At 47.3% G+C, this 20,539-nt stretch overlaps 2 protein-coding genes across 4 annotated transcripts in view; both read right to left on the reverse strand.

The window, feature by feature from the left end:
• SNX29 (sorting nexin 29) overlaps positions 1-1,751 on the reverse strand; it is a 475,893-nt gene extending 474,142 nt beyond the window's left edge. For all 3 annotated transcript variants that reach the window (XM_059415299.1, XM_059415297.1, XM_059415298.1), the window contains exon 1: positions 1,644-1,751. In XM_059415299.1, the coding sequence (XP_059271282.1) occupies positions 1,644-1,650 (7 nt within the window). In that variant the 5' untranslated portion in view covers positions 1,651-1,751. The remainder of the gene's footprint in view (positions 1-1,643) is intronic.
• A 4,960-nt stretch (positions 1,752-6,711) lies between these two features.
• Positions 6,712-9,611, reverse strand: TNFRSF17 (TNF receptor superfamily member 17). The gene is made up of 3 exons (XM_059415975.1): positions 9,349-9,611; positions 8,845-8,976; positions 6,712-7,240 (listed from the first exon to the last, which is right to left on the reverse strand). The coding sequence occupies exons 1-3, from the start codon at positions 9,464-9,466 to the stop codon at positions 6,963-6,965; spliced, it is 528 nt and encodes a 175-aa protein (XP_059271958.1). The 5' UTR covers positions 9,467-9,611; the 3' UTR covers positions 6,712-6,962.
• Between the last annotated feature and the right edge of the window lie 10,928 nt (positions 9,612-20,539).

A 20,539-nucleotide genomic window follows, 5' to 3' on the forward strand; every position in this document is an offset into this window, starting at 1 on the left:
ATAAGCCTAGATGACAGGTACGACTATTCACCCCCACTTTGCTGGGATTTCCAGAATGGCCAAGTAACTCACTCCGTATCACATAGTTTTATAGAGCAGAGTTCGGATCTGAACTCAGGCTGTCTGGCTCCAGGCCTGCACTTCAACCAGGCTGTAGGACCTTCTGGGTGGAAACCAGCTCATTACCTCTTTGTTGCAGGATCACTAATGTTCAAGGACCAGAAATTTAATTAGGCCAAAAATCATGTGCTCGGACAACAGAAACTGGACTATCTCCCAGGAAACCCCCTTCCCAGCTCCTTCATTAGGACCAACAAGTTCACAAAACTTGCTCTTTGAACATCAAAACAAAAGGCGCATGACTTGTAAATTTAAAAAAAAAAAAAAAAAATCCATGGAGATAACTCAAAAGTTAAAAATTAAGAGAGACACAGCCCCTTCGCCTTGCCGTCCCGCTCCTCCTCAACCTCCAGAAACGCCTGGGTGAAAGGCGAGGGCCTAGGGAGCTGGATGCGAGGACTCCTCAGAGGCTACTCCACAGTTAAGAGGAAAGCAGGCAGGGTGAGGGTAGGCGGGTGTTCCTAAGGAAATCTAGATCCCAGTCAGGGCTGGCGGCGAGGCTTCCCGGAGTCCCTCTGTACACACACAACATCCAGGAATGACTTAGCACCAAAACACCCGTAGATCGCTTCAGAGAAGGGCTGAGAATACACGTCCAAGTTTGGGGACTAAACTTCAGAAACACTGAGCACAAGCTGTCCACACCCACCTCCCTCCTACTCCCGGCCTCCCCCCCCCCTCAAAGACCACACCCCTCCCGGAGGGCGGGAGGAGGGTGGGCCCGGGAGGGCCACGCGATGGTCCCCAGATGGGATCCGTAGGGAACAAGGAGGGAAGGGGTGCGGTACTGGCCGAAGGAGACCTCGAATGAGCTAGGGAAAGAACTGAAAGGAGCGGGAGTAGGGAAAAAAAAAGGACCAAAATGTTAAGAAGCAGTGACCAGAGAGGGACACTGCGAGCGTAACTGGGAACCACTGGTGACTGGCACAGCAAAGCACCGGGGGACAGGGCACGAGGGAATGGGAGGGGCGGGGAAGACAAAGAGGCTGGAGAACCCACCGTCCTCTGGGGACCGAGAGCCACGGGGGGCACGGGGTTCAGGGGTCAGCCAACTCGGAGAGTCCAGAGACGACACCCTGCCCGTGTGCAGGCTGGAGCGACTGCACACCAGGGGAAATGGGAATGACAGCGGAGCTGGGGGGCCGGGAACTGGACCTGGGACTGGGGGGTGGGGGTGGGGGGTCCCTGAGTTAAGAGGGACTGAGAGCCGGGAGGTCTGAGGACGCGGAGACGGGTGACCGGGCGAGGGGGGTCAGAGGACTGGGAGAGACTGGGGGGTCTGCGGACAGGTGTCCAGGAGCCGGTGGGAAGCGGTGGACAGGACGCAGGGGACGGGGAGTGCCTGGACTCGGGACGCCAGAGAAGTGCAGGTGACCGGGGGGCAGGCTCCCGCGCGTCCGGGGGTCTGCGAGAGACGCGACCGGGGTCTGCGAGCGAGCGGGACTCGGGGGCCGGACTGTGCAGTTGGAGCGGCGGGAGCCGGGGCAGCCGGGCCGGGTGACAGCGGCAAAGCCGCCACTCACCGCTCATGGTGCCGCTCCCGGGCCGGTGCCTGCGCCGCGCCGCCGCCACTGCCGCCACTGCCGCCGCCGGGCTCCAGACAGGCCGGGAGACAGCGCGCCGCCCCGCCCGCCCGCCTCGCCCCGCCCCGGAAGTGGAGCGCCGCCGCCACGGCCCCGCCCCCCGACCCGGAAGGTAAACAGGGGCGCCGGCGCGGCAGGGTCCTGGCAGGACGGAGACCCTCGCGGGGCGGGTGGGCTCGGCTTGGGCGGGACCGAACTGGACCGTTTCTGTGCCCTCCTGGGTCCACAGCTGTATTGGGGAGGCCGTGAACAGGCCGCGAGAAATGAGCCGACACCGTTCCAGAGAGCAGCAGGAGCTGAGAAGAGAAATAAAAAAGGGTAATGGACCAAAGCGTGGAAACCGGAGAGATGGACAGTACCGGAGGGCGCCCCGAAGAACCTAAGAAGACGATCTTTGAGCCGAGACCTGGACCATGGCTGGGAGACGGGCCCGGGAAGATGCGCAGGAACGACGTGCCAGAAGGATCACCAAGGGCAAAGGCCCTTGCCTCAGGGCTTGACAGAGCCAGAGGGAGGGTGAGAGCGGGGAGGTGGGGGAGCTGGGTGGAGGGCCCTGTGGGCCTGGTGAGGGTGGTGGGGTAAGGGAATGGGAAGCCATTGCAAGAATTTATTTATTTATTTATTTAGGATTTATTTATTTAGTTATTTGACAGAGAGAGAGAGATCACAAGTAGGCAGAGAGGCAGGCAGAGAAGAGGAAGCCGACTCCCCGCTGAGCAGAGAGCCCGATGCGGGCCTCGATCCCAGGACCCGTGACCAGAGCTGAAGGCAGAGGCTTCAACCCACTGAGCCAGCCAGGCGCCCCATTGCAAGAATTTAAACAGAGGAATGAGACGATCTGAATTAGCTCTTAAGACCGTCACTCGTCCTGGGTTCAGAATGAATTGTAGTGGGGCAGGGTGGAGAAAGGGCACCTGGTAGGGAGCCATTGCAGTCAGTTTCCCAACAAGACTTATGTATGGGGCTGGGGGGGGGGGCGTTAGAGATGAAGGTGGATGGATGATGTGCCAACCCGTGTTCGTAATAGGAAGCTGAGATTACTGTCCCACTTTCTACATGGGGGAAAGGGGACCCAGAAAGGTTGAAAGGGCATTTTGCCTGCATGAGTTAAAAAAAAAATACATTTTACATCACAACCCAGTATACCCATGCATATATTTAAGGAGATGTTTAACAAAACAATTCCATGGGTAATGTACTCTCTTCCATTTTTATTTCTTTTTTTTCCCCCTTTGTGCTAACTGAGACAGTTGATTGATGCGGATAATAAGTCTTGATCCGCAGTCAAAAACACTGAATTGAGGCACAGGTCCCACAGGGAAATGGAGCCAGAATTCCAGCCCAGTTCTGTGTGACCCACAGTCCCATGGTCTTCCTAGTACACTGCCTCTCAACACGCAACCTCTCGGCCCCTGGGAATGTACCTTTTGGATTCAGCAGAAGTCAAGAGCTCTTTGGAAAAGCTTGCCGTGCAGCATTATTTATGAGACCGAAGGAGTGGACAGCACCACAGCCCAACTACAGAAAAAGAGCTGAGCAAATCGTTGCTCACTTCACAAGGAGTCTCCTGTAGTAGTTGAAAATGCTAATGATGAAGATGGAAACATGGGGAAAGACGAATGATAATGCATTAAGTACAAAAAAAAAAAGTCCCATGCAAAATGGTCTGTATGCTATGATTACAATCGTGTCAAAACATGGCCATGTGTACGGACGGAGAGAATGGAGAGATGAAAGTATTTGTGTATTTAGCTGGTGGGTTTTCTTTGCCATTTTCAAAATTATACTCTCTAGTTGTTGTTTATTTGTTACTTCAAAGAGTCTATGTGCCTAAATTGACGTCCCAGCCTCTCCCACCCAGAAGCCTAGTTTAGATCCTCCTGCCTTGTGACCCTTGGTGGAATATCACACACCTGCTTCATGGAGTTGTTGCGAGGATGATGTGTTGTGCCTTTTTGTACGTCCTGAACCTTTCCGTCATGGCCCTTGAGGCAAGATAAATGGAGTGTTGTGAGCTTGTTTTACCTATTCTACTCCTAACCACCCCCTTGAAACACTCTAATTCCTTTTCTCTGAGATTTTCGCCTGGTCCTCAAAGAACAAGAATCAAAAGCTGAAAGTCTACAGCTCTTGTTAGCCTTAAAAAACTAAACTTTTTCGTTCAGTTTGGAGGAGGAGAGGAGATGCTAGTGGAGGGGAGGGGAGAAGGAAGAGGGTATGTGAGAAGCTAGAAGCAGTATTCCGTATGTTGTTTCTGTAACAGCCATAGAACAAGAAAGGAGTGTGTGTCTGCTTTCAGACTACAATTCAAGAGGACTAATAAAAATCATTACAGCAATGTAACTCAAAGTATTTATTATGAACCAGATACTTCCATGAAAAAAAAAATATATATATATATACATACACGTGTATGTATGCAAATGGTTGTGTCTGTGTGTGTTCATTTAATCCTTAAAATAAACTTATAAGTAGATACTATTATTCCCATTCTACAGGTTGGGAAACTGAGGTACAAGTGGTTAAATAACTCTCACAGTCACCCGAAGTCTCTAACTTCTAGTACAAAGCCAAGATTCAAGTCCAAGCAATCTGGCTCCAAGAGCCAGTACCTTAACCCTAGTACTTTATTGTTTCCTGTGGTCCTCAAGGGCCTGGAATGGAACCTTGGAATGGCCCCCAATGGATAAAAAGGGTTCACAAAGTTTTCCCATATCCCAGACCTGACACAGAGGCCACAAAGCCCGAAGACTTGGAGGTCTGTGCTGTGGTGTCAGTGGGCATCTTAGCAATGATCAAAGTCAACATATTACCAGAGGGCAACATCACCTGTTGCATAACCCCAGAAAGGGAAACATGTCAGGAACTTTGTACAACCCCCGGAAGGGAACCCCCATCTCCCCCACTAATGACTAAAATTGTAGCCCAAATAGATGGGGAACTTAAACTGATGTGAGAAGAAATAAATAAATAAATAAAATATAAATAAATAAACAGGTTTGGGTTTAAATCCTGGTTCTGCCATTTACTGGTTTTTGTTACCTTGCTCTGACTCAGTTTCTGCCATCATCTGTAAAATGGAAGTAATAATTGTCCACCTACCTTGTGATTTGTTGTATGCATTAAATGACCTCATACAGGTAAAGCAGTAGAACTACCCTGGCACCAAAAAATGAACTATTAGGATTTCATCAAGATCAAAAGCTTTTGCACAGCAAAGGAAACAGTTAACAAAACCAAAAGACAACTGACAGAGTGGGAGAAGATATTTGCAAACGACAAATCAGAAAAAGGACTAGTGTCCAAAATCTATAAAGAACTTAGCAAACGACACCCAAAGAACAAATAATCCAATCAAGAAATGGGCAGAAGACATGAACAGACATTTCTGCAAAGACATCCAGATGGTCAACAGACACATGAAAAAGTGCTCCATGTCACTCGGCATCAGGGAAATACAAATCAAAACCACAATGAGATACCACCTCACACCACAGTCAGAATGGCTAAAATTAACAAGTCAAGAAATGACAGATGCTGGTGAGGATGCGGAGAAAGGGGAACCGTCCTACACTGTTGGTGGGAATGCAAACTGGTGCAACCACTCTGGAAAACAGCATGGAGGTTCCCCAAAAAGTTGAAGAAAATAGAACTACCTTATGACCCAGCAATTGCACTCTGCGTATTTACCCTAGAGTTGCAAACACAGTGATCCAAAGGGGCACATGCACCCGAATGTTTATAGCAGCAATGTCCGCAATAGCCAAACTATGGAAAGAACCTAGATGTCCATCAACAGATGAATGGATAAAGAAGATGTGGTATATATATACACAATGGAATACTATGCAGCCATCAAAAGAAATTAAATCTTGCCATTTGTGACGACGTGGATGGAACTAGAGGGTATTATGCTTAGTGAAATAAGTCAGAGAAAGACAACTATCATACAATCTCCCTGATATGAGGAAGTGAAGATGCAACATGGAGGGGGGGGGTTGAGGGGGTAGGAAAGAATAAATGAAACAAGATGGGATTGGGAGGGATACAAACCATAAGAGACTCTTAATCTCACAAACTGAGGGTGACTGGGGGGAGGGGGTTTGGGAGAGGGGGGTGGGGTTATGGACATTAGGGAGGGTATGTGCTATGGTGAGTGCTGTGAAGTGTGTAAACCTGGCAATTCACAGACCTGTACCCCTGGGGATAAAAATACATTATATGTTTTATTAATTAATAACTATCCTGGCACATAAGTAAGGCTAAGGGGTTTTTTCATTTGTTGGTTTGTTTTTTTAAGATTTTATTTATTTATTTGACAGACAGAGATCACAAGTAGGCAGAGAGGCAGTCAAAGAGAGAGGGGAAGCAGGCTCCCTGCTGAACAGAGAGCCTGATGTGGGGCTCGATCCCAGAAACCCAAGATCATGACTTGAGCTGAAGGCAGAGGCTTAACCCACTGAGCCACTTAGGCGCCCCTCGTTTGTTTTTTTAAAGATGTATTTACTTATTAGATAATGAGAGAAAGAAAGTGTGAGCAGGGGGTGGTGTGGGCCGAGGGAGAGAGAGAGAGAGATAGAGAATCTTAAGCAGACTCCCTGTTGATCACAGAGCTTGAGTCACAGGACTTGATCCCACCACCCATGAGAACATGAACTGAGCTAAAATCAAGCGTCACTTAACCAACTGAGCCACCTCGGCACCCCTAGTAAAGCTAAGTTTTAGCTATCATTATTATTACCTGCTTTGGGATCTGAGTTTATCATGGTTTGCAATTACATATTTATTTATGGGACAGTGATAATGCCTGATGTCTCCATTAAACTAAACACTCACAAGGTCAGGAGCCTTGCCCTCATGCATCGCACGCTAAATTTGTGTGGCTGGCTCTAGGCATCTCCTATCTCCAGGAGTACATAGGATCACCTTGATTTCCTTTCATTAGAGAGAGAAAAACCCAATCTGACCTGAAGTATCTATGTGTGTATATAGGAGACCAGGGAACTAGCCATAAAAATGTGGGACCATGGGCTCTACGCCCTGCAGCACTTTTTTTCAGTGAATCAAGAATTTAATCATGAAACCAAGGCAATTTCAATAAGGTAGTGAAGTCCATATAACATAAAGATTTTCTAGAATTACAGGACAAAAAGCTCTATCGGCAACCGATAAGTACAATCATCCTAAAGAGATCTGATACATCATCATCCTTCCATCATACGATTTTCAAAGCTGCTCTACAACCATTGAAACGGTTAATTATCTGGTAAAAATGGGTTTCTCCATCTCTGTGACACTAGCCAGCAGGCTATTACAGTAGTCAGTTGTTTTCGTGGTGACAAGAATGGTTGCACCTTCCTCCATAGCTGGGAGTGGAAAGAAATGGTCAGAATCAACCTTTGATTCAGAATTGACACAGTCTTCACAGGTGCATTCTTCCACTGTATACTCCAGGCCCCTCGAGAGAACTTCCTCGCCATTCCTGCTAGCACGGCCCTCCTCCTGGTCAGCATTCTCCTTGTTCTGGAGAGCCATGCCTGGTCATACAGAAACACAACCATTAACCTCAACTTGCAGGTGGTGAGGTCCTTACAGTCATAGCAGTACACATTAGGGCTCCGAGAGACCAGGGTTGGTGGGGGGGGGGGGGGGGCTCTTCCTACAAAACAAATGAGTATGTCACCCACAGGCAGACCACAGGCCACACTGGATTTGAAGATAGACTTTGTTTAGGCCCCTACAGTGTTTTTAAGTGTTTGCTTACATGTTTTATGTTGGCCCGCATTTTTTAAAAAAATCAAGAGATTTTTTTTAAATTCAAGGGATTTCACCAGCAAATCGAGGCAATTGGCCTCTTTAAAAACAAAACAACAACAACAAAAACAAAAAGAAAATGTGGCAACTTGTAGCTGACATTCCTACATGGAAACAATTCACTGGAGTCACTAGCACTTGTCTCCTTGAGGAAGAGCATTGGTTACTCTACTGTTAAAACCTCCCCCTGGCCCATTGCATTCACTGGTTACCCTCTTGGCCCTTGGAGACATTGAAGTACTGATCCTACTTCACTGATCCTATTTCATTCCCATGAAATGACCCATTACCATATGTTACAGCACACCAAAATGAGCCTTTGGCTGACACTTTAGAATTCAAAGTAAAGATGCTTCCCTTACAGAGCTTTTGGTAACAAATCAAAAATTTTTTTATAATGAATCTTTTGTGATCATATAAGGAAGTAGTCTCTATTATGTCCCTATTTATATGCTGGTGAAGGTAAACTTTACTACTTCCCCAGCCTCCCACAGAATAACTCCATCTTCCAAAATGTCACACTTAAAATCACTCCCCACCTGTCTCTCAGAACCCAGGCACAAGTTAAAAAAAAAAAAAAAAAAAAAAACCAACCTTGAGTAAATTATGGGGAACAGCCATCGACCTCACTTTACTGCAAATGAGGTGCTTTACAGATTATACACGGAAAATAAAAGCATCAAGGCCAATGGCTGCGAAGTGTTCAGAATCAGATCATGGGCCAAGGTGCTACAAAAATATTTTTATCTTAAAAAGCCTTTAAGAAGAACATTCACTTCTCCAAGACTAGGTCTCTGCTGCTTAATAAAGATAATAATCTTTAAAATGACGGCTCAAATCCATCCAAGAACACCCGGTAATTCATTTCTAGCAACGTGTAAATTGGGTAAAAGAATCACCCAAGCAAACAGCATTTACAAGAGTATTAAAAATATACACGTGGATCTTGCCAAATACATTTTTCCTGATAGCAGCAGACCTGGCTAGCAGTTTCTGGGAGTACAATGTTTCATCAATGGGCTAACTTTGGTCAAAGACATGGGTGTTTGCCAAAGAAATCTCAGAACTTCAGGAAAGTAATTACTGAGGAAAGAATGCAGGGCACCTGCAAAGAGACAAACCAAAAAGAAGACAGCTCACTCCTTCCCGAAAGTTCATTTAACACAACTGTCCTCTAACACACCCAAAAGGGCTCTAACCAAATGAATTACTCAACATGGGGGGTGGGGGGGAGGCAAGGTAGAGAGAGAGAGAGAGATTGAAGGAACTGAAATTCACAATAGCTCCCTCTCGGAAACAGATTTCAAAGTCTGACCATCACACCAACCTGTGTTTTTACGTTCATCCTTGGATGGTTCTGAATTCATCTTCCTTAGCAAGAACATCAACACAAAAACCGTCAAAGAAACGATCAAGCTCAGGCCCAGACAGGTCCAGAGAACCGCATTTGTTCCTTTCACTGAATTAAAAGGAGTATTGGAGAGATCATGAACTGACAACATAATATCCACATCAAAGCAAAGGCTATTGGCCATCCAATTCCCCTAATTCATCAGCACTGACTTGTAAATTCTAAATAACAATGAATTAGAAGACTTGATAAAAATCTCGGTTGCTAACAGCACTGAATAGAATTGAGTTCAGCTCTGAATAATTACTTTGCTCCGTTGGCATTTAAATATTTAAATACTTGCCTTATTTCCTTTCTCTTTTTTGATTTGAAAAGATCTCACCCTCTTCCCCCTCCGGAATGTCTATTCCTCGAATAAATAGTCAATGTAGAGAAAATAGGTCACCCCAATGAATTCATTGTTCAAGCAGTATTACTTACTTGCATCACAATAATGTTGACAAGGTGGTGGAGGGGTGTTAGAACATCGAAGGTGACAGGGTTTGCAAGCAGTAAGCAATCTGTCAAAATACTCGTTTTGGATGCACTGCTGGGCCATCTGGAAGCTGATCACAAAAAGAAACAAGGAAACCCCAGAAAGAACAGCACAGAAGGACAAGTAAACTCTCGTCAAGCGCTCCCCAGCAAAGGTACTGACAGCAGCTAGAATGTCGAGGGGGAAAAAAACGAGCTTCACCACTATGACTTAGCTCTTAGGGGGAGGCTGGCCGCTTGTACTGTGGCTAAGGATTTGAATACCAGCTCCAATTCCGGTTTCTAAGTTTGAGGCTGGGGTAGAGTCAGAGATGGAGTGTAAATATGAAAGGCAAACCACACCTGAAACAGAAACGTCTTATTTATAGAGGAAATTTCTATAAATAAGCCAGGTAACACTTGCAAGGTGTGTAGGCAAGCCTGAGGCATCAGGCAGAGAGGTTCGATAACCACTTCTGGACCATCTGTGTCTGAGCTGTGCTGCGTGAGGGGCCCCCAGGGAAACAGATAAGGTCTGTGCCACCTAAGAACTTGAAATCTAACAGGGGAGGTAGAAATCCGCCCAGCGGCAAGGTGTAGTCGGAACCAATGGAATGTGAAATGGAAAGGGGCATCAGGCATGCCTCCCAGGTTTTGGACCTGTGAAGAATAGCAGAATTCCAACAGAAATAGGGATGTTTAGGGTAAAAGCTAAATTGGTAAGAGGGTAGAGGGCGATGATGAGGGAGCAGGAGGCTGCCTGAGGACAAAGCAAAAGCTGGCACCTTGCACCCCCTCTCCACCTGCTCCCCTCGGTAATATGCATGACCCCTGACCGCCATAAACGAGAAACAAATAGTTAACTTGCAGAGATCGCAATCCTGCAGGACAGGAATCTCCGAACTATCTTGATGTGAATGGCTGGCCAAAAGACAACATTGATCAAGCCGCAAGGTATCCCGGCACCATTGAAACCCCCCTTTTCCCTCCCCTTCCCCCAACCACACGGTACATAACCTGCCATCCCTCACAACCCAGGGCAGCACCTCTTTCTGCCCACGGGTCCTGTCCCCGTGCTTTAATAAACCACCATTTTGCACCAAAGATGTCTCAAGAATTCTTTCTTGGTCATCGGCTCCGGACCTCAGCCCACCGAACCTCACCTAGGTTCAAGAACTTCATCAGGCAAGATAGGTTTGGGGCATTAAGCAGTAAAGTAATCCATGCTCCACTGTTAAAATGTAGAAAACTCAAGTGAGCAGATACAAAAACCATCCCGAGGCCAAGCTTCCAGAAATAATTAAATTTTGATGTCTCACAGAAGTTGCAAACCGGTTTGCTGCTGTGTTCTGTTTGGTCCCTCCCTAATAGAGATCTTTCTGGAAGGTTTTCTGAGGACAGATAGAAAGATAGGGCACACGTATTTTTCCTTTTTACATAAATGGAATCACTTGAATTTGCATTTAACCGTGCATTGCATTAACCTGAGTGGGATACCCATACAGAGATATCCAGAGAAGGTCCCTCAGAAATTCAGGACTCCGTTACAATGCAAGAAAATGACAAACTCCAAATTCAGTACAGTGATTACCTCTGGGCTGCAGGCAGGGTCCGAAAGAGACTTCAGCTCGTGTCAGTCACATTTTATTAAGCAGAATGGTTTATACATTGGTACTTGTTCTGCGCCTCTTTCATTGTATTCGTTGTTATTATTAACCTCTTTTCGTAGTTTTTCTTAAGCCCAGCACCCAGCATGGAGCCCAGCTCAGGGCTGGAACTCACAACCTTGAGATCGACACCTGAGCCAGTATTAAGAGTCAGATGCTTAACCAAATGAGCCACCCAGAGGCCCCCACACCTTTTCATATTTTTTAAATGATACATAGCAAATATTAAAATAGTGATAATAATAACATAAAGTGCAGGAATTAAAAGCATTTTTTTATGAAGGGTTGGAGCTTAAAAGAGAGAGTGTGAATTCAGATTTTTTTAATTAACATATATTGTATTATTTGCTTCAGGGGCACAGGTCGTGAATTCAGATATGGATCAAAACCTCTCACTCCTCCTGGGGTCTGGCAGTGAGGTGAATGGGTGTGGGCCAAGGGCTAACCCAGCCAGTTCCAGTCCCTCAAACTCCTGCCGGGTGATAAGGCAGACAAAGGTCACAGGAAGAGCAGGCCAAGGTGAGTTTCAGGACAGGGTGGGCAGTAAGGTCAAGTTTTGTTTTTTTTTTTAAGATTTTATTTATTTATTTGACAGACAGATATCACAAGTAGGCAGAGAAGCAGGCAGAGAGAGGAGGGAAGCAGGCTCCCCACTGAGCAGAGAGCCTGATGCAGGGCTCGATCCCAGGACCCTGGGATCATAACCCGAGCCGAAGGCAGAGGCTTTAACCCACTAAGCCACCCAGTGGCTTTTTTAAAGATTTTATTTATTTTTTTTTAAAGATTTTTTTTTTTAAGATTTTATTTATTTGACAGAGAGAGATCACAAGCAGGCTGAAAGGCAGGCAGAGAGAGAGAGAGAGAGGAGGAAGCAGGCTCCCTGCCCAGAACCCTGAGATCATGACCTGAGTGGAAGGCAGAGGCTTAACCCACTGAGCCACCCAGGCGCCCCGTGAGGTCAAGTTCTACGGAAGAGTCAGAGGCCATCCCCTAAGGAAGGAGGTCACTGGTGCCCCTTGAGAATGTTCATGAGCAGAAGCCATATTCTAAGTACTTACGGAGTCAAGAGAGAGAAAAGCAGCCAAGGTAGGCCCTGCCTAGGAAATCTGCCGGAAGAACAAAGCTTTGCTATCTCCTGGGAAAGGAAGCACTGTTGTTTCTGACAGATGTGCTTTGCTTGGGTGCTTGGCGTCAGGGGTCAAGGGTATTTGCTGCCTCATCATCTGTATTCATAAAAGCCCGTCCATCCGTGGGGCCTTGCGGTAGAACACTAGCAGCCATCAAAAAGAATGCACCAGCTGTGTTCTGATGTGCACGATACGTCACTGAGTGGAAAATGCTTGTCACCAAGTAAGTGTGTAAGCTGTTCTTCTGTCTTTACAAATAAAGTAATAGGCGGAGGCGCTTGGGTGGGGCAGGAGGTCTCAGCTCGGGTCTTGACCTCGGGGCTGTGAGTTCAAGCCCTGCGTGGAGCGTACTTGAAAAAAACAAACAAGCAAACAAATAAAATAATAAGTATATAGAGATACAGACATAAGTTACATCTGGACAGATACCCAGAAAATGGACTGTAATTACTACCTCTGACAAAAGACAAGAAATCGAGGGTGGGGAGAAAAAGACTTAGCTATCACTGAAAAATCATTGGTACTCTTTGAATATTTTTGGAATAATTATTCTTTAAATAAGAATTTTTTTATCCTTTTCTTCTTTTTTTTTTTAGTTTTTATTTATGTATTCATCAGAGAGAGAGAGAGAGAGAGTGTGTGTGTGTGTGTGTACAAGCAAGGGGAGAGGCAGAGAGAGAAGCAGGCTCCTGGCTGAGCAAGGAGCCGGATACAAGACTCAAACCCAGGACCCTGGGATCATGACCTGAGCTGAAAGCAGACACCGAACCGACTGAGCCACCCAGGCACCCCAAAGAATCTTTTTTTTTTTTTTTTAAAGGGTGGTGTTTTAGTCCATTCAGGCTGTGATACAAAATACTACAGACTGAATATAATTCTGTTACAGACAACAGAAATATATTTCTCAGCAATTCGGGGTCTGGTGAGAGCCCACTTCCTGAACCTAGGAAGAATCCAGAATTCGGACACAAATAGGAAAGCTGAAGGGAAAAGCTAAAATGCCAAGAGGGTGGAGGGACAGCCACCTTGTTATTACAATCCCCCAAGGCGGAAGGGGCAAGAAAGATTAAAGATGTCAGAGAGACCCCTGACAGGCAGAGTCCAGCCCGATGAGAGTCCTGAAAGCCAAAAGCACCCAGGGGAGCCTCTCCGCCACTCTCCTGGGCCTGAGGAGCTTCGAAGCCCTGCAGAGGTTGTCCCTCAACTCCTAGGGGCCTCGAGCAGCTTGGAGGAGCCCAGGGATGGCTCCATCCTGAGAGAAGACTGGCAGACCCTCCTCGGCAGGCTACCAAGCCTCTCTGATGTGCAGGGTGGCCCCCTAGGAACCAGGGCCAAGAGGTTCATCTCACTTCCCTCTCATCCTTAGAACATAACCCATCTCCCAGCCATTTTAAGCCGGCACCAAGAGTGCACCCTGTCGGTGGTCAGCCCAGAGAGGATTTCAAGGAGAGCCTGGGGAGGCTCCCCAGGGCCGCTCTGGTTGCTTTACCTTTGCCGGCTCCGGTGTTCAGCTGGTCCCAGCTCTGTCTTTGATTCTGGTGGCGGGAGGCCTGTGATGCTTCCAGTAAATGTTTCCTGGCTTCCATGAGCCAGAGTCAGTTTGGGTTGGTTGCTAGCCATCCAAAAATAAAAATAAAATCTTGAACCGCATAACTGATGTTTAGCTGATTGCGCAACTCACGCCCGAATGACAACACCAGACCATGAGTGGGGGGTGTCACGCCTTTCCCTTTGCTCCCCAGGATGGGAGCGACTCGTTAATTCTGAATCTTAGGGTCAGCTGGTTCTCCCGCAGGACAGGTAAGGAGATGAGGAAACTCTCACTAAGAGAGGACAGAAATAAGTGAGGGGCGCCTGGGTGGCTCAGTGGGTTAAGCCGCTGCCTTCGGCTCAGGTCATGATCTCGGGGTCCTGGGATCGAGTCCCACATCGGGCTCTCTGCTCGGCAGGGAGCCTGCTTCCTCCTCTCTCTCTGCCTGCCTCTCTGCCTACTTGTGATCTCTCTCTGTCAGATAGATAAATAAAATCTTTAAAAAAAAAAAACAAAAAACAAAAAAAAACCTTTAAAAAAAAATACACCCACAGAAAAAAAAAAAAAAAAAAAAAAAAAAAAAGGAGGGAGAAAGAAAAAAAAAAAGGAATAAATTTAAAGAAATAAGTGAGAAGAGGTTGGGAGATGTCAGACAAGACGGGACTCTTTTTCAAAGACATGACATAAAACTTTAGTTAAAAAGGAATTTACTAGGGGTGCCTGGGTGGTTCTGTGGGTTAAGCCGCTGCCTTCGGCTCGGGTCATGATCTCAGGGTCCTGGGATCAAGTCCCGCGTCGGGCTCTCTGCTCAGCGGGGAGCTTGCTTCCTCCTCTCTCTCTGCCTGCCTCTTTGCCTACTTGTGTTCTCTCTCTGTCAAATAAATAAATAAAATCTTAAAAAAAAAAAAAAAAAGGAATTTACTGGGATGCCTGGGTGGCTCCGTCAGTTAAGCGTCTGCCTTCTGCTCTGGTCACGATCCCAGGGTCCTGGGATTGAGCCCCGCCTCGGGCTCCCTGCTCAGCAGAGAGCCTGCTTCCCCTTCTTCTGACTCTCCCCACTCTTACTCATTCTCTCTCTCTCTCTCCCTCTGTGTGTGTGTGTATCACTCTCTATTTCTTTCAAATAAATAAATAAATTCTTAAAAAAAAAAAAAAGGATTTACCATGGTTCAGTCCGTTACACGTCTAACTCTTGATTTCAGCTCATAATCTCAGGGTGAGATCAAGCCCCACATTGGGGCTTGGATGAAGCCCCAGTGTGGAGCATGCTTACGATTCTCTCTCCTCTGCCTCTCCCTTGCTCCTCTCCCTCCCTCTATAGAAAAAAGAAGAGAAAAAAAAAAAAAAAAAAGAATTTACTGGCATCCAGTTGAGAAATCCATCCGTAGAATCAGCTCTAGTGTCTTGAGTTTTGTCTTAGGATTCTGGTTTCTCTCTGTCATTTGATTCAGCAATGCCATCTTCTGGGTCTTGCCTCCAGGCTCCCCTCATGGTTACAAGAAAGCTGCAGGACCTCAGGACTTCACACACTCCTCTTCCTTCCAAGCCCTCTCCCGAGTAATCTTATCTGCTTCTGTGGTTTTGAATGTGTTAACTTCCTATCCTAGAGAGAGCATATGTCGTCTTTATCAAACCTACTTGGCCATGGAATCCCTTTTTTCAAGGACCACCTATGAGCATGTTTCACAGAACACAGTTTGAGAAGAATGAGGCCAGATTAGCTCCATGATTTCCCCCCAGGTCTAAAAAACTGTAATTTGGGAACTTAGCAGAGCAACATTTAAAATAAGGATTTTTGAAAGTTTCACGACCAAGTTTGTCAATGAAATAAAATCAGCAAAACACTGCTAGGTCTGACCTCACTCAACACAGTAAAACACAAGAGGAAAACCAATCCCTGTCAACCCCAAGCTTCTGCACCTGCTTACAGCTCTGAAGACGCAGACACTGCCTCAGACGTCCAAAGCCATCAGCATGTTCTTCCAACCAGAAGATTCTTCTCCCCACATTATCAAACTATGATCAACACAACATTTGACCTTTAGCTCTTTTTTTTTTTAAGATTTTATTTATTTATTTGACAGAGAGATCACAGTAGACAGAGAGGCAGGCAGAGAGAGAGAGAGGGAAGCAGGTTCCCCGCCGAGCAGAGAGCCCGATGCGGAACTCGATTCCAGGACCCTGAGATCATGACCTGAGCCAAAGGCAGCAGCTTAATCCACTGAGCCACCCAGGCGCCCTGACCTTTAGCTCTTAACGCCAAACAAAAGTACACAGTTGCTTCAAATGGCTTTAGTAGATTTTTTTACTTGGGAGGAGAACTCTACACCTGTATTAGTCAGGGTTCTACAGAGAAACACAACCAGCAGGGTGTGTGTGTGTGTGTGTGTGTGTGTACACAAACATATGCATATATTCTTATAGATAGATGATAGATAGGTAGATAGATAGATAGATAAAGAGAGAGGGGGATGTATTATAAGAAATAGACTCACACAACAACGGAGGCTGGGAAGTCCTAAGATCTGCCCTTGTCAAGCAGGAGACCCAGGAGAATCCATAGTGTTGGTGTAAATTCCAGTCTAAGAACTGGCAGCCTTGAGACCCAAAAAGAGCCAAGACAGATATTTTAAGGAATTGGCTCCCACAGTTGTGGGGGCTGGCAAGTCTGAAATCCACAGGACAGGCCAGCAGGCTGAAAATTCAGGAAAGACTTGGTATAGTTACAGTCTCGAGTCCAAAATTCAGAGGGCAAGCCAAGCAGTCTGGAAACCCGAGCAGGGTTTCTATGTGGCATTCCTGAAGCCAAATTCTTTCTTTGGGAAACCCCAGTCTTATGGCCTTCAACTGATTAGATGAGGCCCACCCACGTTATAGAGGGTGATCAGCCTCACTCAAAGTGTGTTGATTTAAATATTAGTCACATCTAAAAATTACGCTCGCCACAACATCTAGACCATGTCACTCTGGTGATCATTAGAGCCATTGCCAATAATGCAGCTCTTTCCTTCTGAGGACAAGACCAGATTGTATTTTCCATATCCCTCTTGAAGTTACACATGTAACTCGCTTTTGATCAAGAACATATGAGCAGAAGAAACATGTGTCACTTGAACGCAGAGGCTGTGTTCAAGTCATCACATTCCCTTCCCTCTGCCACGCCAAACGGCAAAACCCCGACGGGCCCAAACTTTATTTGTAGAAGCCCTCACCCCCAACAGGATAGTATTTGGAGGTGGGGCCTTTGGGAGATGGTTAAGTTTAGATGAGGTCATGAGCAGAAGCTCTCATGATGGGATTGGTGCCCCTATAAGAAAAGACACCAGAGAACACCTCTCAAGCCATCTCATGCCATGGGAGCCCTCAGCAAGCAGGCAGCCAGCTACAAATTGGAAGAGAAGTATCACCAGACGCCAAGTCTGTCATCAACTTGATCTTGGACTCTCCAGCCTCCAGAAGTGTCAGAAATAAGTTTCTGTCGTTGAAGCCGCCCAGCTTATGACACCTCGTTATAGCAGCCGGAACCAAGCCAGACGCACAGCATGAATGGGATTTGGGTGTCTTTGTTACAGCAACATGACTTCGTCTCTCCTGACTGATACAGAGTGGAAAGCCATGGGATTAACCACCAAGCGGAAGTGCCTCTTCTCTGCCGCTAACAACTTCATCATGAGATCTACTGTTCCTAACCACCCCTTTCTCAAGTTGTACAATCGAAACTGAAAGAAATCCCAAAAAGCACACAAAACTAACACAGACACAAAGGAACAGCAACCCCCAAACCAGGATCATGGGCTCACTGGAGTGCCCACAAACGCCCGATGGCTTCATTTCTTCTTTGCTTGGAAACAGAGCCTGGGGGAAGTTGGCCTGTGCTGAGGGGAGAGGCAGGAGGTTCAAGGGCTCAGAGCCCAGCAGCCCCACAAAGGGAGCCCTGGATTCCAATCCAGAGATGTTCCTCCCTCCTTCTCTTCCTCTCACTCAGATCTCCACAAATCACTCAGAAGCCTTATTTGCTTGCGGACATGAAAAGGCTAATTTGATTTGGGGCCAAGGCTGGAGGCCGGTGCAGATTCCCTTTGAAGAGTCGGTTGCCTCTGGACTCCTGCTTTCCCTCGGCGCTCTCAGAAGTGCCACATCCTGTCAGCTCTTTAGAACTTCTCCAAGTGGCTTCCCTCTGATTTCCAGAAGGTCCTGGCTGCTTGCAGTTCTCAGGCTCATGGCGTCAGGGAAGGGAGGTTTCTTGTTTTTCAAATCCGTGACTCCTCCCTGTGATGCTTTTTTGTCCCTACTTGAAACACCAACAGCCACAAGGCCCAGAGTACGCTGACAGTGCCATCCGCTTCGGTGAGGGATGAGAGCGACAGAGGAAGTCCCCCCATCCAATAAAGACGGACCATGAGCCCAGGGCATGCTGGGCTCTGTGCCAGGCAGCAGGTGCTAGAGTGAGTTTCATTTAGGTGGGGTTCCTACCCTCACAGAGGTTGCAGTCTTGTGGGGAAAACAGAGCAAAAATTAATAAAGGCAGGGCGCCTGGGTGGCTTAGTTGGTTAAGCATCCAACTCCAGATTTTGGCTCAAATCGTGGTCTCAGGGTCATGGGATGGAGCCCCAAGTCAGGATTGGCCCTGGGCATGGAATCCGCTTGGGATTCTCTCTCTCCCTCTGCACCTACCCAGCTCGTGCTCTGTCTCCTCTCCCCCACACAAATATATAGGGCCACCTGGGTGGCTCAGTTGGTTGAGCACCTGCTTTCAGCTCAGCTCAGGATCGAGTCCCACATCAGGCTCCCTGCTCAACGGTGAGTCTGCTTCTCCCTCTACCCTTCACCCCTGCTCATGATCTCTCTCTCTCTCTCAATTAAATAAAATCTTAAAATATGTAAGTATAAATACACACACACACACACACACACACATATAAAGGAAGCAGTGGTGAGCGACAGCAGCCAGTACCGTCAATCGTGTTCCCTACTGGACATCACAGAGTCACTATCATGGGAGCCATGCATGTTCGGGGAGCAGCCTGCCATGACTTCCATGGACCTCTCTCCCTGAGGGAAGTTAGTGATTCAGACAAAGGCCTTTGTCACTGCGGTTGGTCTTGGGACTGTACCTGGTCTCATTCTTCCCTCCACTTCTCATCCTACAGCTCCCTACCTTGGCCATCACCTGAGCTGTTCTGGAGGGCTCACAGGTGACATGGCCCAAACTTTCGCTCCTGATAGGTGTGAACTCTCAGCAACTCACTCCTTTCTCAGGCCCAGATCCCTGCATGTGTTCATTCCCAGTTTCAGAGGGGACAAGGGAGTGCCCCCAAATAGACCCCCTGGTTACACGCATATTCCTCCCCGCCCCCATTACAGTCAAGGACCCACTCATCTTCCTGTCAACTGGGCCAATGACCCACACTAGTATGGTGATGCCCCTTCTCTCCTGCTGGTCTGGGCACAGGTGTTCGAAGTGTCCTGGCATGGCTTATGACATCTCCCCCCACCACCATGAACACCTCACTCCCTGTGGGGACTGGGACCTACAACATTGCAATCCATTTCTTTTGCTTTAGGCAACCAAGTCTGTGACACTTTGTTATAGCATTCCTAGGAACTGGATATAAAAGGTAATATTCCGTTTGAGACCCACCAGACTGAGAGAAGGCAGCTGGGCAAGCCGACCTGGAAGACAAAAGACAACCCAGCGCGGCTGGGTTCTGGGATGCCACAGGCATGGCTATTCCAGCACAACCCTCTTCCAGGCAGCTTCCTGTCCCGGCACAGAAAGCCACAGGACTAATGCCTCTGAGGACGTGTGATGTCCTGGCACGATTCAAGGTGTCATGGGACACAGAATTCCCTATAGGCCAGGAAGGGGGCGAGCAAGCTGGAGGACCTGAAAAAGGGCATGGGTTGGAGTTGAGAACAGGGAGGTCAGCAGGGCACAGCCTAGGCAGGGTCCAGCAGGAGTAGAAGTGGGGGTTTTAGACCAAGGTCATTGGGAAGGTCAATGGTGCATTTACCCAGGAGGTGGTGTTTTGATCCAATGTAACATAGAAACTATTACACTTGAGTCCACTGTGACAGGGAACATAGATTTGAGGCTAAACCTCAAGATTTTGTCTTCTTTCCTAATGATGCTATATTGGCCTCAGTTTCCTGGAAAAGCGAACAGGAGGCAAGAATGAAGGTGCTAATGCTGAACTCGGGACGTGCCAATGAGCCAGCAAGGGTGAGAGGCAAGGGGAGTGAAGCTTACTGCGAGTAAGCAGTGTTATGGGATGAATTGGGACCCCCCCCCCAACCCCTCCACCCCGTAGCTCAGACTGTGACTGTATTTAGAGATGGGGTCTTTATTTTTTTTAATTTCTTTTTTTATTTTTTCAAAGATTTTATTTATTTATTTGACGGAGATCACAAGTAGGCAGAGAGGCATGCAGAGAGAGAGAGAGAGAGGAAGGGAAGCAGGCTCCCTGCCGAGCAGAGAGCCCGATGCAGGGCTAGATTCCAGGATGCTGGGATCATGACCTGAGCCAAAGACAGAGGCTTTAACCCATTGAGCCACCCAGGCACCCCGAGATGGGGTCTTTAAAGAGGTGATTCTGTTAAAATGAGGTCATCAGGGTAGGACCTTCATCCCATCTGAACGGTGCCCATATAAAAAGAGCCACCAGGACAGCGAGGAAAGACCCCATGAGGACAAGTAAGAAGACAATTGCCAGCAAGCCCAGGAAAGAGTCCTTGAGAGAAACCAAATCTGTGATGCTTTGCTCTTGGACTTGACATCTGCAAAACTGTGAGAAGAGAAGCTCCTGTAGTTTAAGCCCTTGGTCTATAACGTG

The sequence above is a fragment of the Mustela nigripes genome, chromosome 11 (genome assembly GCF_022355385.1).
Source record: "Mustela nigripes isolate SB6536 chromosome 11, MUSNIG.SB6536, whole genome shotgun sequence".
NCBI classification, from domain to species: Eukaryota; Metazoa; Chordata; class Mammalia; order Carnivora; family Mustelidae; genus Mustela; species Mustela nigripes.

Excerpts from the sequence above, each read along its gene's own strand:
- TNFRSF17 (XM_059415975.1), bottom strand. The coding sequence starts at position 9,466 with ATGGCCCAGCAGTGCATCCAAAACGAGTATTTTGACAGATTGCTTACT. Across the intron at positions 8,977-9,348 it reads TCAACATTATTGTGATGCAA|TGAAAGGAACAAATGCGGTT; the intron begins GTAAGTAATACT and ends CTTTTAATTCAG. Across the intron at positions 7,241-8,844 it reads GGATGAACGTAAAAACACAG|GCATGGCTCTCCAGAACAAG; the intron begins GTTGGTGTGATG and ends CTGTATGACCAG.